Here is a 17,157-nt window from a genome sequence, read left to right on the forward strand (position 1 = left end):
CGACGCCGCCACGCTCAGCCCACTCGTCGTCCTAATGGTCTACGCTGCCCTACCCCCGTTTCAATGAATGTACGATGCCAATTCTACGAACATACGAGATCCGTTTCCGGACGGTAGTATCATCGCTGCTACCTGACATTGTGCAGTGCTTTGCTCTCGAGTTTCCAGAGTCCGCCGCGACAAACCTCAGCTCATCTCCACGTAAATAATCGGTGCCAATCACCATCGTCGCAGACGGATGTAGTCCAGCCGCATCTCGATAGCTTCTTCTGGGGATCCTGGCTACCAATTGTGGCAGCTTCGCACGGCTTCATGGGACTGGATAACGCGTCAGCCCGGCACCGGTGCCGTTCAACTTGCATACGTACGGGTTCCTGCAGTATATCTTCCAATGTGGTGAACGTTGCTACTACCAGAGAGCTGTAAGGCTCACGAACGTCACTTCCGGACCTCCGGACTGTCCAAGGCCAGCACCAGTCCCTATGGCAATACCGCCCGGAAAGCGGGACGCAGCATCACAAGCTGGTTATGTGCAGTACGTCGTGAGTGCTATGGCAATTACTCTGTGTTCGTTGTACTGAACTGGCCATCGCAGCACTTCAACTATGTGCACATGTGGATGGCGGGAGCCAGTGCGGCAGCGACGTTGACAATGACGGCGATATACCTTCCCACCGCGTCCCTATGCGCGGGAGGTATCGCGTACGCTCTAGGACGTGCTATTCAGCTGCATGTCGAGCAGGAGGCTGATGATTCGCTCCGCACAATGCGCCGAGTTCGCGAAGTGCTCATGAAATCTAGCAAGCCCGACTTCATAGCACGTCATCCTCCTAAAATCATTTCGTCCGAGCACCTCGAACACTGTATGTTTCGCTCTTCGTCGGTATGATACCGATACTCACTTTCCCGCTGTGTGCAGCGTCATCTGTGCCCCCAGCTCCGATAGCGGAGAGTATATTTGCCCTGTGCTTCCAGCTCGTCACGACCTCCCGGTCAATGAATAGCATGAGCACCTTTCTGGAACGTGACCTCCTCTCAAGTGGTATTTCGCGTCGGGACGCGAACATGGCTATCAGCTTCCTCGCAAGTGCACTTGATCGCAGCGTATGGAATGACGACGTAAGTTCGAGTCTCCCTCAAGATGTAAACGTTTGTAAACCGTCCAAGTTGACGTCGCATTAGGTGCTGCCTAGCTCAATCGCCTCCGTGTTAGCGGTTCTGAGATACTCCAGGAGGTCGCATCCCCGTTCTGCCTTCTATGGGGCACCGATGGTGGTTCGCGTGTTCGCTCTCCTTGGAGATTCGGTGCTCTTCGGCATGATAGTAGGCTCTTTCTTCTGGTTGGACGCTCCCGCCGTGGCGTATTCTACGCTCATGCAGAACAAGACTGCTGTGGCTGCTGTATTGCGCGAAAAGTTCCGCACAGAGCTAGAGTCGCAGCAAGCCATGTCCAAGTGCAATACTGACGCTCCTCCCGTGTAATTGATGTTGATAATACCCGCTCTCGTCGCTTGTCATGGTCCCCCAGCTTGCCTTGTAGTCTACACTGTGTCTCATGCTCTGCTATCGCTTACGCCGTGATGAATGTCAGAACTACGATTGATTTTGTGCCCTCGCTACCTGCTTGTGTTGCGAACTTTTCGACTACCAAAAATCAAACAGTAGTCTACTATGACTAAGTGGGGATACTGAGTGCTTATCACTCTACGTGCACCAAGGTGAAAGGCATATGAAATGATCTGGGGGTAACTTCGATTCAGAACATCGTACAAACTCCACAACTTACATACATATACTTCTACAGTGGTCCGATCACGCGAGACCATGTGCATGACAGGACAGTTGTCAAACATTCAGAGGAAAGGGACGCCACTGACATAGCTTGCTGTCAGCCCGGCACAGGTTCCAGTCGTGACGTGTTATATGAGCTTCTCGCGCAAAAATCCCGCGACAGCAGCCTTGTCCTGAATGAACGAGGCAAGCACCACTGAGGGAAAGTCGACCCCAAAGGTACAAGTTGCTGTGGCACCAAGGAGGAGAAAATCGCCAAGTCCAACGAGCATGCGGGGGATCAACGGTGCTCCATACAGGACGGAGCGGGGATGTGACCTCGAAACTTTCCGCGCAATGTACATTATCGCAAGCAGCCAAGTTGACATCTAAAACAGCATTAGGATTGGTGGCACCATGCGCAGAGGAAGCACTCACGATGCGGTGGAGAGAGTTCCCGTCGAGCCCACTGGCCATATACGCGATTGTTAGATTTGCGTCGTGGTTCGAGATGCCACTCGCGTTCAGGTGACGTTCGAGCAAGGCTCGCATGAATTGGAGCGATGTCGAGGTTGTGGTATACCAAAAACAAGCAGTCCATAATCTCTCTGATATGCCGGCGCGCTGGGACGGCGCTGCACGCGGAAACATTCGTGAGGCATTGCCAAGATAAGGTTGGCCTCGCTCAGATCCATCCAACGGGAATGGCCGAGCGTTACAAAGTGTGACACAATATGGTCATTAAGTCGAAATATTGCACTACATCTCTTACTCGCACTGTACCGTGAAAAGAGTAACGATTTAATCTTTATTTGATGTCTCTGGTGTCGGGATAGTTCGCAGAATCTGCACGCGCGGCGAAATGGCGATGTAGTATGAATTTCTGTACTCCAGAACATATCCGGTGGCTAAGCGCCCACCGCGTACCGGTAGAGACCTGTTGCTACAATTGCACTCTCCTGCCTAATGCCCAAATGCAAGAACTCCTGGCGATTTGCAAATCTTGGAATTGCGAGGAAGAAGCCCAAGAAGGAGAGGAATCAGTCAGAGGATGGGCCGAAAGAGATGTGAGTGCACGAATATCTGTCAGTCATATAGTGCCAGGAATATATCAAAGAAGCGCGCCGAGTGCAAAGGGTTTAAATGCATTCCTGGAGCGAGGGATTGCTGCTGTCGTCGTATGCTCTTCGAGGAACCAGATTTCAAGGCAGTCCCAAGCCTAGTCGAGACGGCCTGCAGAGCTCGTGGCGTCGATGTTCTCTTCCTTCCCAAATTTCACTGCGAGCTCAATTTCATAGAGCAGCGCTGGGGACACTCAAAGCGAACTTACCGGCTGAATCCCCCATCGTCCAAGGAAGAAGACCTTCGAAACGACGTCTTGAACGCGCTCGAAAGTGTTCCGTTGGTGGCCATGCGGCGGTGAGTCTGTGCCTGCGCGTACCACAAGGGTCTTAACGGCGCACAAGCCGCATGGGCATTGAAGAAGTATCATAGCCATCGCACCCTACCAAACACGATAATGAACGAGCTTCTTGCAGCTGACACAAATTCTCAGGTTTAATCACGGAAAAATTCCATACTGCTCTGATAGTTACAAGCTCCATGATATATAATAGTGCAATGTGTCCTGGTCGTACCTAATTACAATCACGTAGCCTCGGGCGATGTCAGTACACTCTCTTGACATTCTGGCGTATACTTACGATCAAGCCTCCTCCCGCTCAAGGCAGAGCGCCGGGAGCCACTTCAGTTAACATACTAGTTATAATTGACTATTTAGCCAAACATAACTAGTCATTCAATGACTATAAGTCAGACTAGTAACCTTATAGTATACTAGATACAGTAAACTAGATACCACGACTAGGCACTATTGACTACTTATGTTTGACTAGATATGGTCAAACCAATACAATTGACTAGGCATAAATGACTATATATTGTTGACTAGATGTGGTTGACTAGATTTGGATGTCTAGGTATGGCCGACTAGATTTGAATGACTAAGTATGTTCAACTAGATACGGTTGACTGGATACAGTTGACTAAATTTGCTCGACTATGGGATATGGACTAAAAGGTCTATGAGATGCATGACTATGAAACATAGACTAGTCACAGCTGAGTACAAGGAGACTACCGAATTTGACACCACCGGCAAAAGAAGGAATGATTTCTACAACAACAACACACTCAACTCGACCTCACAACGACACTTCAGAGGTCATTGTCATTGTCATGTTGAGCTCCCCAGAAAGCCTGCAGGTGATTGTAGTGCCCGGCTATGGCCTCTCGTGCACGCCATAGGCTCTTCTGGGAAGGCCACTTTGGGACGTCAATCGTGCTGGAGCCTACAGGAAGTTAGCACAGTGCGACAAAAAAGCACACATGATGAAGACTCACCTGTAATCCCACTAAGCATTTGGAGCTCTTGTAGGCCCCCCTTCAAGTTTGTGTTCAAGTTCAACTGCCTGCTGTTCATGGTCCTGATCATCGCCCTTCTTGATTAATAATGATGGTACCATCATGACTTTGTTGGTTGACCGTGTCCTGCCCTCGTTTTAACCCGACAACTGGGACCTCGCCGAGATCTTTGCGTATGCCATCGCTGTTAGGAATATCTAATCGAAGTGTCTAAGTCACGAAGTCTGTCAAGTGGCTAGCGCCGACACGTGACTAACGGCACGAATCTTCCTGTTTAGGAAAAGTCAATACTTGCCTACTTAAGACTTAAGTCAAGTGACTAAGGAAGATCGTGCCGGACCTCCGATCGACTTGACTAGACTCACCTGTCGTGACCGAACCAAGGCCGATCGATTCGGCTTTTGAACAATGAATACGCGGGCAGTCGACCGAGGATCTCAATAGGGCTATTGTTCACGTATGGAATATTCTAGGACACTTTGTAGATATATAAACGCTGTTGTAGAGTATAGACGAATAACACTCTCTTGAACTTCAATCTATCGGTGTGAGCCACTCGATCGTCCATAGCTCCGCGCTGGACATACTAAGGTCGATCGTACTTATAGCCGTGCGCTAAGTCGATCTACCTTGACCCCTTCATTAGTATAGCCTCGCGCTACTCTGAAGGGTTCGGTAAGAGTAAGCTTCATCGATCTACGGTTAGAGTCGGGTTCGTGTTTAGTGGCATCCTCAACTATTGTTGTAACGCTCTATTCACTAAAGTCGTAACCGACTTACTTTGCTCAACCAAGTTTCTTAGCTTCATTAAGAACGTAGGCACTACTGTGCCACTCCGGACTTAGTGCGTGAACTTGTTGAGCGAAATCGATTCTCGATCGACTAAACCTCATAAGTCGATCACTCAAATCGTTGTGTTAATCCTCTTCACAACGAGATAATCCTCAATTCATTTCTTAACTAAGGCGACTACGATTACGTAACTACCGACGGTTGTTACTAAGTAAGTACTCGGTAAGTTAGCAATCCCAGTCCATAACATTGGTGGACGTTGGGGGGTCCACTTTTATCAAACGAACATTCCGACTAACCTTTTTGCAAGCTCAAGATGGCTAACGCTAACGCTACTCCCGCAGGAAGCTCAGGCTTCGAGAATGTTGGAAATTCCGATGCATCGAAGCCAGACTCTGGTTCTCAATCGCCTGAGAAAGGCAAAGGGAAACAGAGACTCGACGAAGAACTATTCGCCGATCCGATTGTTTCGGGTCAACCGATCGACTTCTCCTCTTTGCCGGTCCACGAATTAATCGGTGGGCTTCCCCTCACCGAATTCGTTCCTTTTGCTGAAAAGATGAACTCTATTCACGCGCCGCTGACCGCCTCACCTTTATCCTACATGGAATCGCTCGATCTGGACATTGCGAAGAGGATTAAGGCTCGATCGATCGGTTTCTCTTACCTTCAGAGAGACTTGTACTCCCTACCAGCTCAGATTTCTATGGAAGGCTTCAAGCGAAAGGAAACTAGAGCTTGGAAAGAAATCTTTGATAAGCTGGATAGCTTCATTACGCTTCCTAGTGTTCTGTACAACGAGGACGGGCACGTCGTAGCTATCCGACCCGATGAGCACACTTACCTGTGGCTCAAACGAAAGCTCAGCAGTTACTTTTACAATGCTGCCGGACTTCTGAATGGTCAACTGTACGAAGTCCCGAACGTTCCCGTATTCGACAAAGACGGGCTCGATCCTAGTGTAGCATACACTCCGCATGACTACCAAATTCTCTGTGCATGCTACCGGGACGAGGTGGAGACCGTGCTAAAGTACTTCACTAGGATCGCAAAGATTTTTCCGTCTGGAGTCGAGGAGGAGGAAGAGGAAGCCCCTAAGCCTCCTGAACGACCTAAGGGAGCTGGTTCGTCGATTTCGCAAGCAGGAGGTGGTAAGAAAAGAGATCTACCGCCACACATTTCTAAATCGACTCGTCGCAACGAGCATAGTCGTGAAGCGGAGGAACGACGACCAGCTCGACCGACTCGACGGATGATCGACCCGATCACCAGAGTTCCAGGATTGCGATCACAAGCTCTCCCAAATCATGGCGACCGACGCCGGACTGGTCGCAGGTACACGGAGTTATTCGGCCGCGAACCGTCTCCTCCACCCTCTGACCCTTCAGATGATTCTTCGGACGACGAAGACGATCATCGCTCTCCTTCTCCCCCACGCCGACCTCATCACTCCCACCACCATGGAGGAGGCAGTGGCCGAGGCGGAGGAGGAGGTGGTCGAGGTAGACGACCGCGCCGAGGACACGGCGATCCAGACGACTCTGGTCCTGACGGAAACGATGACGGTCCGGAAACTCCAAGACGACCTCGCCGTAAACGCGATACTCGATCGTCGGGCGAGGAGGATACGGCGAACCTTCCAAGGTTCGATCTCAAGTTGAAGATCGACATCGTTCCAACTTGGGATGGTAACATCGACACGCTCGCGCGATGGATCATGAAAGTAAACCAGATCGCTAAGGAGTCGAGACTCATTGCAAAGCAACTCGGGGCAGTTGTTCCGCGTCGATTAAGAGCAGGAGCTGAAAACTGGTACTACTCCTTGCCGGAGTTCCAGCGTGACAGCCTCCAGAAGAACTGGTCTCTGTTGAAGGAAGCGATCGGTCATCACTACATGAACAAGACCTGGCTCGATAAGCAGAAGTCTAAGGCTAATCGCGCCAAGTATCGCGACTCTACGGCTCCAAGGGAGACTCCCTCCGATTACTATATTCGCAAACTTGAACTCCTCGAGTTCGTTTACGATTACTCGGATTCAGAACTTATTGGTGAGATTTTGGAAGGCTCTCCGATCGCCTGGAGTACCATTCTTCAGCCTCACTTGTACCAATCGGTCGTCGACCTTCAGAACGCTATCAGGTACTATGAGGATACGCTACTGAGGTTGGCATCCGATCGAGACGCTAGGGTCCGAGCGGTCGACGCTGAAGTTTACGCGGTCGACTCTCGGTCCAAGACTTCCGACTCGCGCAACCGACCTACCGATCGGAAAGCACCCTTTCCACGCGATGATTCGGTTAAGTCGAAGCGTAAGACGCCTCAGGAACTCGGCAAGCGACCATGCCGACACTGCTCTAGTCCTTTCCACTGGGACGATGAGTGTCCTCACTCAAGGAAAGGCCGTAGAGAAGCTAGAGTTAACTTCGCTAGCATGTCCGTTGAAGAACTGGCTGAAGAGGACGACTATGTGAATACATACTACGCTCTCGACAGTGAGACTGAGTCGGGTTTTGAGCAACCCCTCCAGTCTACCTCCTCTGAATCGGGCCCGGTAATGCTGACCGAGGTCACCAACGATCAGACTGAGGCCCTGGAGGGGGAAACCGGTTCGGCAACGGTAAATGAAGTTTCAGCGACGGCATTTGTCGGACAAGTCGATCAGTCCTCGACTAACCGCAAGAGCCGCCGATCGATCGCGAAGTACTGGGAGAAGAATGTGGGCTCGACCAAAGACGAATCTAAGAACGACCAGGTACTCGCCTTACCCAAGTTCATGTCACGACCGCCTGGTTGTTCGTTCCTGGGATCATCCGCTACTAAGGCTCAGGGTTTTCTAGGACCCAAGGAGAAGAATCCGACTGAGATAATCATCGACTCAGGCTCGGATATTACTCTAATTTCGACCAAAGCTCTAGAAGCTATGGACTCACCTCCTAAACTCAAGAGCGGTCAGAGAATTAACCTCGTACAAGTCATCGGTAATGCTAAGATATCAGGGTTTGTGCCCATCGACTTGCATTTCAAAACCGATCAGGGGTTGGTTCGTATGACGGTCGAGGCCTATGTAGTGAAAGGAATGACTACTCCCTTCATCCTCGGTAATGACTTTGCCGATCAATACTCTTTGTCTATTATTCGGCAGGAGGGGAATAGTACGGTGCAATTCGGATCCTCTGGTCGCAGCATTCCAATTGAGAATTCGGTCGGTTCTGGGTTTGTTGACGAGGACGGTCACGCTTTCAAAGTAGCTTTGGGAGCGTCCGACCGGATTATGAAGCGACGCCTGCATCGCAAGCAACAGAAGAAGCGCAAGGCAGTGAAGCAAAGGTCTAGAGAAGCAGTCGTTCGATCATCCGAGTTGGTAATAATCCCACCTGAATCATCTCGAAGAATACGAGTGGAGGCCCCATTCGGAGACAATGACGCTCTACTCGTGGAAAGGCATCTCGAGTCTTACAAGACGTCAGAGAATTGTTTAGCCTCGCCAGAGTCCTTGATTGCCAGAACCGATCCTTTCCTTCACGTCGCTAATCTAGGACGCCAACCCCTAACCATAGATCGAGGTCAGGTTCTTGGCACGGCTAGAAATCCCCATTCTTGGCTCGATCGAACACAGACTCTTTCAGCCGATCAGCTGAAATCCAGGATCGCGCATGTCAATCTGATTCGACAAATGTGCGAGGAACAAAGGAAGTTCAGTGGAACGGTCAGGAGTAAAGCCGAGGAATTGATCACCAGCAGAGGGAAAGATACCTCAGAAGATCCGACCAGTTCGGATCCTCTAGAAGGAGGACCTAAGACAAGCGAGACGGTACCCGAAGATGTCAACGAGGAGGAACTCCTCAAAGCAGTCGATATTAGCAAGGACCTGAGTCCCACCGATCAAGCTAAGATCGGTGAAGTAGTGTCCAAGCACAAGCTCGCGTTCAGCCTGAACGGTCGACTCGGACATTACAACGCTAAGGTGGAAGTACCGCTTAAGCCAGGCGCTAAACCGATCTCCTTACCTCCTTTTCCTTCTTCTCCGGCCAAGAGAGAAGTCATCGATGCTCAAATGGATTCATGGCTTCAACTTGGTGTAATTGAATCCTCGACTAGTCCTTGGGGAGCGCCCGCATTCATAGTCTACCGTAACTCTAAACCGAGAATGGTAATCGACTTCAGACGACTAAACGAGCAAGTCATTCCAGATGAGTTTCCTCTCCCAAAGCAGGAGGAAATTCTTCAAGCTCTGACCGGTTCGCAATGGTTATCAACCTTGGACGCTCTCTCCGGATTCACTCAGCTAGAAATGGCTGAGCAAGACAAGGAGAAGACCGCTTTCAGGACGCACCGAGGTTTGCATCAATTCCGGCGTATGCCTTTCGGTTTTCGTAATGGGCCGAGCGTGTTCCAGCGAGTTATGCAAGATATTCTCGCTCCTTTCCTTTGGGTTTTTGCTTTGGTATACATCGACGACATAGTAGTATACTCTAATACACTGGAGGAACACATTGAGCATCTCGATCGAGTATTCGGATCGGTTGAGCAAGCTGGTCTTACGCTGTCGCCCGGTAAATGCCACCTGGGATATCAGTCGCTTCTGCTTCTGGGTCAGAAGGTATCACGGCTAGGAATATCGACCCATAAAGAGAAAGTCGACGCAATAATCGATCTCGCTGAACCTAGGAACGTCAAGGAACTACAGACGTTCTTAGGTATGATGGTCTACTTCTCGTCGTATGTTCCATTCTATGCATGGATTGCCGCTCCTCTCTTTCAGTTGCTGAAGAAGGATAAGAAGGAATGGGAATGGAATCAGAGTCATCAAGAAGCGTTTGAGCTCTGCAAGGAAGTCTTGACCAATGCTCCTGTCCGAGCGTATGCAATGCCGGGTCGACCATATCGACTGTATACTGATGCCTGCGACTACGGCCTTGCTGCGATCCTACAGCAAGTTCAGCCGATCGCTATCAAGGACCTGAAGGGAACGCGACTCTATGATCGATTGCTACGATCATACGAAGCGAAGGAAGCGGTTCCTAGCCTTGTAACAGCAGTATCCAAGGTTGAGAATGACGTCCCTCGAACGACCAAGTGGGCCGATCGGTTTGAAGATACGATCGTTCATGTCGAAAGAGTCATTGCATACTGGTCTCGAATTCTGCGACCCGCTGAAAGGAACTACTCTCCGACCGAGCGCGAAGCCCTTGCTCTGAAGGAAGGTTTAATCAAATTCCAAGGATATTTGGAAGGGTCAAAGGTTTTCGCAATTACCGATCATGCTGCGTTAACTTGGAGTAAGACCTTCCAGAACGTCAATCGTCGACTTTTGACTTGGGGAACGGTGTTCTCGGCCTACCCGAACATGGAGATCATACATCGAGCCGGTCGAGTTCACTCTAATGTCGATCCCGTTTCAAGATTGAGAAGACGTGTTCCAATTGAGCAAGGACCTTCTACCGATCCGACTACGTCTCTGTCCTTGAAGGACGAAGTCGATGACCCGCTAAAGGATATGTACGAGTCCTTGAGCCCCAAATTCGAGGAGAAGCTTCTCAAAGTCGCGTCCAGATTTTGTGAAACTCTATCCTCCGACGATAACGACCATCCAATATTTGAGGAGACAGTTCTGATCGACCCAAACCAACCGTCTATCGTCTATCAGGCGGCTTGCAATTACTCTTTAGTAGTCGGACTATCGGAACAATACCACCGACAACTAGTTGAAGGGTATCAGTCCGACAGTCACTATCGAGAGATTGTAAAGACGCTTCGTACAGAGGAAAGCGTAACCAATTCGAAGTATCCTCAGTATAGTCTTGGTGAAAACGGTCTGGTCTACTTCACCGATCCCTTGGGTAATAATCGACTCTGCATTCCTCAGAAGGAACGGCTCGAGCTCATGAAGGAGGCCCATGATCGAGAAACGGAAGGAGCCCACGCGGGTTACCACAGGACGTACAATCGGTTGGCCGCAACGTACTACTGGCCGGGAATGTCTCGGGACATTAAGCGATATACCTCTACCTGTGATATTTGTCAAAAATCCAAGCCGAGGAGACACGCACCGGTCGGGTTACTGCAACCGATCCCAGTTCCAACTCAGCCGTTTGAAGTCATTACAATGGACTTCATACCGGAATTGCCGAACTCTTCAGGGTTTGACAATATCCTGGTTATAGTAGATAAGCTTACGAAGTATGGCTTATTCATTCCTACTACTACCAAGATCACTGAGAAGGAAACAGCTAAGCTCTTGTTTGACCAAGTATTCAAGGAATACGGTCTGCCGAGACAGATAATTTCGGACCGAGATATCCGCTGGCGAGGTGAATTCTGGAAGGAAGTCTGTCGACTTATGGATATTCAACGATCTCTTACTACGGCATACCATCCACAGGCGGACGGTCAAACCGAAGTACTCAATCAGACGTTGGAGATTTCCTTGCGAGCGTACATTGGACCGACCCGAGACGACTGGTCCGATCATGTAGGTCCACTTCAATTATCATACAACTCGACTCCACACTCTGCAACCGGTTTTGCTCCGGCCTATCTTTTACGAGGATATCACCCGATCACGGCGAGCAAGTTGCTTCACTCTCCCGAGAGCGTTCAGCAAGAAATTGGAAACTCAACTCATCCGAACGCAGTCGATCTTGCTACTAGGTTTGAAGCTGATCGTCGCCAAGCCCGAGAAGCTCTACTTTTAGGCCAGGTGTATCAGAAGCGAGCCTATAACAAGGGACGACTGGAAGTCGAGTTTGAAGTAGGCGATCAAGTAGTCCTGAACGTTCACTCGCTGGAATTACTTCGCGCAGAGACTGGCCGAGGACGCAAGCTTCTTATGAAGTACGATGGACCTTTTGAAGTTATCGACAAGGTCAGCTCCGTCGCATACCGGATTCGACTACCCGAGTCATACGGAATGCACCCGGTAATAAACATCGCGCATTTGGAGCAGTACAATGCGTCTCCGGCCGAATTTGGGAACCGACCGATCAAGAGACTTAATCGGTTGGATTTCAATGAACTACCTGAGTATGAGGTCGACTGCATCGTCAATGAACGACGACGCAAGGTTAACGGTCGACGTCGACTCGAGTACAGAGTTCGATGGGTCGGATACGGACCGGAATCCGATGAGTGGCTACCAGAGGGTCGATTAAGGAACGCACCCGAGGTGGTGAAGGAGTGGAAACAACGCAAGATCGAGTCTAGGCCTTACTCGATTGTGCCACCAGGAAGATTGTCTGACCATTCTGGTCAACAATAAGGTCGAGCTAAGCGACCTAAGCGAAGGAATACTCTATCTCTTTGTTTAATTCTGTGAATTTTGCTGCATTATGCTCCAACGGTGGAGTGGCTCACTGCGGCCATCCATATAAATACGCTCCTTTCCAACCGATTTCTTCAGCCAATGTGCCCTTCTAACTCCAGCAAGTCCAACTCTCATGTCGCTGTCTATTGCCCCTCAAAGTGCCGACATCATCGCCCCGCTGAACGACCCGGGAGCTCTTTCAGCAGTAAACCCCTTCGCCGAGACGACCCTGTTCGTGGGGAACTTCTTCACCTGGACTCCCGACGACAACATGTTCTTCGAGCACCCCGGAGGAAACGGGGCAGTCGTTCTTAAGAACGGGTACGCCGACGCGATCTGGATCGCTCTGGCAATCACGCATGGGCAAATGCGTATCAACCAGTCGGTCCTCGACGTAGCCCGCGAGTTAGGGCTAGCCGATCCTCCATCCTGGCTACTACACCCCTTCTATCGCGATTTCAACCTACTCCAAAGCCCTTTTGTTAGCCGCGAAGCCGCTTGCAACACGATCGCTCGGGCCCAACGTTGCGGGCTTGACGCAATCACTTGGACCGCGAATTTCGTCCGAGTTAGCTGCAACAATCCCCACGTCTTCCAGCGCATCCAACATGGAGAACGCGGCCTGATCGAGTACTACCGATCGATTTGTTGGCCGGAATGGGCCGCTGAAGGAAACCCCGTTCGCGCACTCGTCCTTCATCCCACTCTGGCGAGAGGTAACGAGGCGCAGTACCGTCCTACCTCACCGTACTTTGGAATCGCGCCGCGCGATCAAGCTTCGACTGCGCGCACGATCGATCCCTGCCAGCCGGCTAGACGCATCACGGAGCCGACCGAGGTCGAACTCAGCACCTTCAAGCGAGACATGCTAGGACGCTCGGTTGCTCCGATCGATCGACTCGAGACGATCGAGGAGGAAGTCGAGTTTGCAGAGGTTGGAGTCATGACCGACCCGGTCGCGGAAGAAGAAGACTTCGACGAATTAATGGCCGACGAAGATGATGCGATGTAGGTTGTGACGGTCTTGAAGTCTTGAGGGGGGTATTGCGGAGATAAGATTCGATCTCCATGTACGAATATTCAGGGAGTTGATGACAGTTTCGCTTAAAAAATTGCAAACGATCGGACGAGTACTTGGTGCATCAAGAAAACTACCGACAGCAATTACAAAGCGGATCAAGACTAGCTATCTACTCTAACAAAGACTTCTCGACCGACTACAATGCGCGATCTTTTCCTTTTCCACTAGCCTTCTTACCCGTTGAAGAACCTGAAGCTGTACATTCAGTCAGTCAAGCCACAGAACAAGTCAAGTACAAGCAAACTCACCGAGTTGACCTTGGAGCAATCGATTCTGGGACTCCAATGAGGTTGCGTGAGCTTGAAGCGACGCGTAAGCAGACCGCTGCTGCTCCAGTTCAAGTTGGAGAGCAGCGATCAGACCGGCTTGATCGGTCAAGGTACGACCTTGAGAGTCGATGACACGCTGCATGTGGCCTAGCGCGGAGGAAGGTCCTGGTCCTGCCTCAATCGGCCGAGGAGCGGAGGACAGAGGCGACGGAAAGCTTGAAACCTCTGTCGACGGAGGACCGAGGTTTGAAGACAGGCCGGTTAACCCAACCAGGGGAGAGGAATGGGCCAGGGCGCTAGGAAGCTCGATTTCTGGCGAGAACCTAGGCCCCTTACGACTTGGCTGCTAAGAAAGTAAAGAAAGGTCAAATAAGAAAGAAGTTGACTAAATTTTACTTACCTCGTCGTCCTCGACCTCTTCCTCTTCATCTTCGTTGTCATCTTCATCCTCGGACCCCTGGTCTTCGTCGTCGATCTCGTCCTTCTCACTCTCGGAATCAGAGTCGAGTACTTCAGGCGACTCCGAGTCATCGGAGCCGGACTTCATGTCCACGTCCGCGTCCAAAGACGATCGACCATCCGGATCGACTTCATCTTCTATCCCGTCCCACTCCTCGAAGTCGTTATCTTCAGCCATCCCGACTTCAGGAGAAGCCGATCTAGCCTGAATTCTCTTCGCCTTGGACTAAAGGAAGATCATCATCTGGATTTAAGGATAGAATCAGCGGTACTCACCGGCTTGTCTTGGACGAAGCTACATCCAACGCGCTTTCGATTGCACTCAGCGCAAGCCGTCAAGCCGTCCTTGACGTAGCACGCGATGGTAGTTTTCCCGCGGCTCTTAAGGCACTTCGCACAGCGAAGCTCGGCCTTGAACTACAAACGCGATTCAGTAAATCTTAAAGTCAGTTTGGGACGACTTACTAGTATCCCATCGCTAAGATACTCTGGGTTCAGTTCGGGATCGACTCCGTTCCGAGGCAGAACCTTGGCCTCTTCAATCCCCAGCTTCGTCAGTTTCTTCTCATCGGTCTCCGATCGTTTTGCAGCCGTCGACTTAGACTGAGAAGGAGACATGGACCGACTAGGAGTAAGTGAACCGGTAGTGTTTTGATCCTCGGCTAAGAAGAAGAGGTCAGGGATCGAGAACGGTACAGTTACAAGACTTACTGAAGAGGCGAGAGTCGGCTAAGAAGAGACTGAGCGATGAAGGCAGGAGAGCAAGAAGAGGATGAAGACTTACCAAGCCATTGGTTCACGAAGGACCGCGCCGCGGCATCTATCGCGATCGGATCTTCGTCGCGGAGCGGTATCTCCCATTGGTCAATGGGATGACCATGCCGCGCCATGTAGATCTTGAGAGATCCGGGCCATCCAAGTTGATCATCGGGGTGATCGTGCCACTGATAATCCCAGACGTCATGGAGAATCGGAGGAAGAGGATCGTGCAAGTCCCAGTTAAGAGATTCCAACCAATCGTCCGTCTGAAAGGGAAGATCTAGTAGCTTGATCGACTCAATCGACCGATCACTTACGAAGATGTGGATAATTAAGATCCGTTCAATGGCTCGCCAGTTCCATGGGCCGAAGATGACATATCGAACCGTTTCTTGAAGGCGATAGAGTCGAGCACCGGTCCAATAATCGGGTGGAGGATCATTGAATAAGACTCTGGAAACTCGTTTGTTGTGTCTCTTGCCGACCGAGCGCATATAGTCGACGAATCGATCGTAATCCAAGGGACCGACCATTGTTCAAACCAAGACAAGCTTCGTGATCGTAGACAAGGGGAGGTATGTTAGGAATATCTAATCGAAGTGTCTAAGTCACGAAGTCTGTCAAGTGGCTAGCGCCGACACGTGACTAACGGCACGAATCTTCCTGTTTAGGAAAAGTCAATACTTGCCTACTTAAGACTTAAGTCAAGTGACTAAGGAAGATCGTGCCGGACCTCCGATCGACTTGACTAGACTCACCTGTCGTGACCGAACCAAGGCCGATCGATTCGGCTTTTGAACAATGAATACGCGGGCAGTCGACCGAGGATCTCAATAGGGCTATTGTTCACGTATGGAATATTCTAGGACACTTTGTAGATATATAAACGCTGTTGTAGAGTATAGACGAATAACACTCTCTTGAACTTCAATCTATCGGTGTGAGCCACTCGATCGTCCATAGCTCCGCGCTGGACATACTAAGGTCGATCGTACTTATAGCCGTGCGCTAAGTCGATCTACCTTGACCCCTTCATTAGTATAGCCTCGCGCTACTCTGAAGGGTTCGGTAAGAGTAAGCTTCATCGATCTACGGTTAGAGTCGGGTTCGTGTTTAGTGGCATCCTCAACTATTGTTGTAACGCTCTATTCACTAAAGTCGTAACCGACTTACTTTGCTCAACCAAGTTTCTTAGCTTCATTAAGAACGTAGGCACTACTGTGCCACTCCGGACTTAGTGCGTGAACTTGTTGAGCGAAATCGATTCTCGATCGACTAAACCTCATAAGTCGATCACTCAAATCGTTGTGTTAATCCTCTTCACAACGAGATAATCCTCAATTCATTTCTTAACTAAGGCGACTACGATTACGTAACTACCGACGGTTGTTACTAAGTAAGTACTCGGTAAGTTAGCAATCCCAGTCCATAACAATCGCCTAGTATGGCTTGTACCTCACCTTGTCTACGTAAGTTCGTTGTCTCGACCTGCGTCGACTGTATGCTGACATGCTTCCATTTATAGGATCACCCTTGTTGCTATTTGCATCAAGACGACCTTCTTCTGTGACAAGTTTGGTGTCTTGTTCAAATTTGGTGCCATCCAGGTGACGAACCACAACAACCGTGTCCTGCATTCCATTGTCTACCTCCAGGTCGCCATCCGGGTGTTGACTGATGCAATGATTGACAGCTGTCGTGACCAAGCCTGACAACCTTGGAGGCAGAGAAACAGGAGCGCAGGAATGATGGCTCTCTACTTAGGTCCGAGTACTTGACAGCGACTCCTTATGCCGGACTACTTCAGTATGACTACTTATGTCTGACTAGTTACACACGACTAGTTACGTACAACTAGTTAAGTACTACTACTTATGCCCGACTAGTTGACTACGACTACTTATGTCCAACTAGTTAAGTGCGACTAGTTTAGTACGACTAATTAAGTACGACTACTTATGTCCAACTATGTACAGTTGACTACCCATATCTGACTACCTTTGTATGACTACTTAGTTGTTGACTATTATTGCTGGAGTACTCAATGATCCTTGTTACTATGGACGGATCAGTCATTATGGAGAGATTGAAGTGTGAACAGGTCGACTATTAGTCATAGGTTAACTAGTTATTCATGACTAAATAATCAATCATAACTAGTTATGTTAGCTGAGATCATTGGCGCCGGTGGGCGCTCTGGGTGTCACTGGATAACTTCTCGGAGTAACGCCGAGTCACACCGCGTCACCTTGGATGGATCTGAATGAGGCCAACCTTAATTCAGCAGTAATATATGCTAC

The 17,157-nt window shown here is 50.0% G+C and overlaps 3 protein-coding genes across 3 annotated transcripts; 2 read left to right on the forward strand and 1 right to left on the reverse strand.

Moving 5' to 3' along the window:
- Positions 1-12: 12 nt before the first annotated feature.
- Positions 13-1,580, forward strand: C8Q71DRAFT_760186 (uncharacterized protein). Its single transcript, XM_047923821.1, has 5 exons — positions 13-364; positions 417-542; positions 596-863; positions 920-1,119; positions 1,183-1,580. The coding sequence occupies exons 2-5, from the start codon at positions 483-485 to the stop codon at positions 1,480-1,482; spliced, it is 828 nt and encodes a 275-aa protein (XP_047779088.1). The 5' UTR covers positions 13-364; positions 417-482; the 3' UTR covers positions 1,483-1,580.
- Positions 1,581-2,704: 1,124 nt separating this feature from the next.
- Positions 2,705-3,416, forward strand: C8Q71DRAFT_63203 (uncharacterized protein). Its single transcript, XM_047919636.1, has one exon. The coding sequence runs from the start codon at positions 2,822-2,824 to the stop codon at positions 3,191-3,193; it is 372 nt and encodes a 123-aa protein (XP_047779089.1). The 5' UTR covers positions 2,705-2,821; the 3' UTR covers positions 3,194-3,416.
- Positions 3,417-13,506: 10,090 nt separating this feature from the next.
- C8Q71DRAFT_723908 (uncharacterized protein) lies at positions 13,507-15,390 on the reverse strand (the record flags this gene model as incomplete). Its single annotated transcript, XM_047921610.1, has 8 exons — positions 13,507-13,565; positions 13,619-13,982; positions 14,040-14,324; positions 14,375-14,515; positions 14,564-14,760; positions 14,810-14,827; positions 14,883-15,123; positions 15,175-15,390. The coding sequence occupies 8 exons, from the start codon at positions 15,388-15,390 to the stop codon at positions 13,507-13,509; spliced, it is 1,521 nt and encodes a 506-aa protein (XP_047779090.1).
- Between the last annotated feature and the right edge of the window lie 1,767 nt (positions 15,391-17,157).

Source organism: Rhodofomes roseus (genome assembly GCF_022264815.1).
Source record: "Rhodofomes roseus strain CIRM-BRFM 1785 chromosome Unknown C8Q71scaffold_10, whole genome shotgun sequence".
Taxonomy (NCBI): domain Eukaryota; kingdom Fungi; phylum Basidiomycota; class Agaricomycetes; order Polyporales; family Fomitopsidaceae; genus Rhodofomes; species Rhodofomes roseus.

Coding starts and splice junctions, on each gene's coding strand:
- C8Q71DRAFT_760186 (XM_047923821.1), top strand. CDS start 483: ATGGCAATACCGCCCGGAAAGCGGGACGCAGCATCACAAGCTGGTTAT. Junction 543..595: donor CTGGTTATGTGCAGTACGTC/GTGAGTGCTATG, acceptor TGGCCATCGCAG/CACTTCAACTATGTGCACAT. Junction 1,120..1,182: donor GCAGCGTATGGAATGACGAC/GTAAGTTCGAGT, acceptor ACGTCGCATTAG/GTGCTGCCTAGCTCAATCGC.
- C8Q71DRAFT_63203 (XM_047919636.1), top strand. CDS start 2,822: ATGGGCCGAAAGAGATGTGAGTGCACGAATATCTGTCAGTCATATAGT.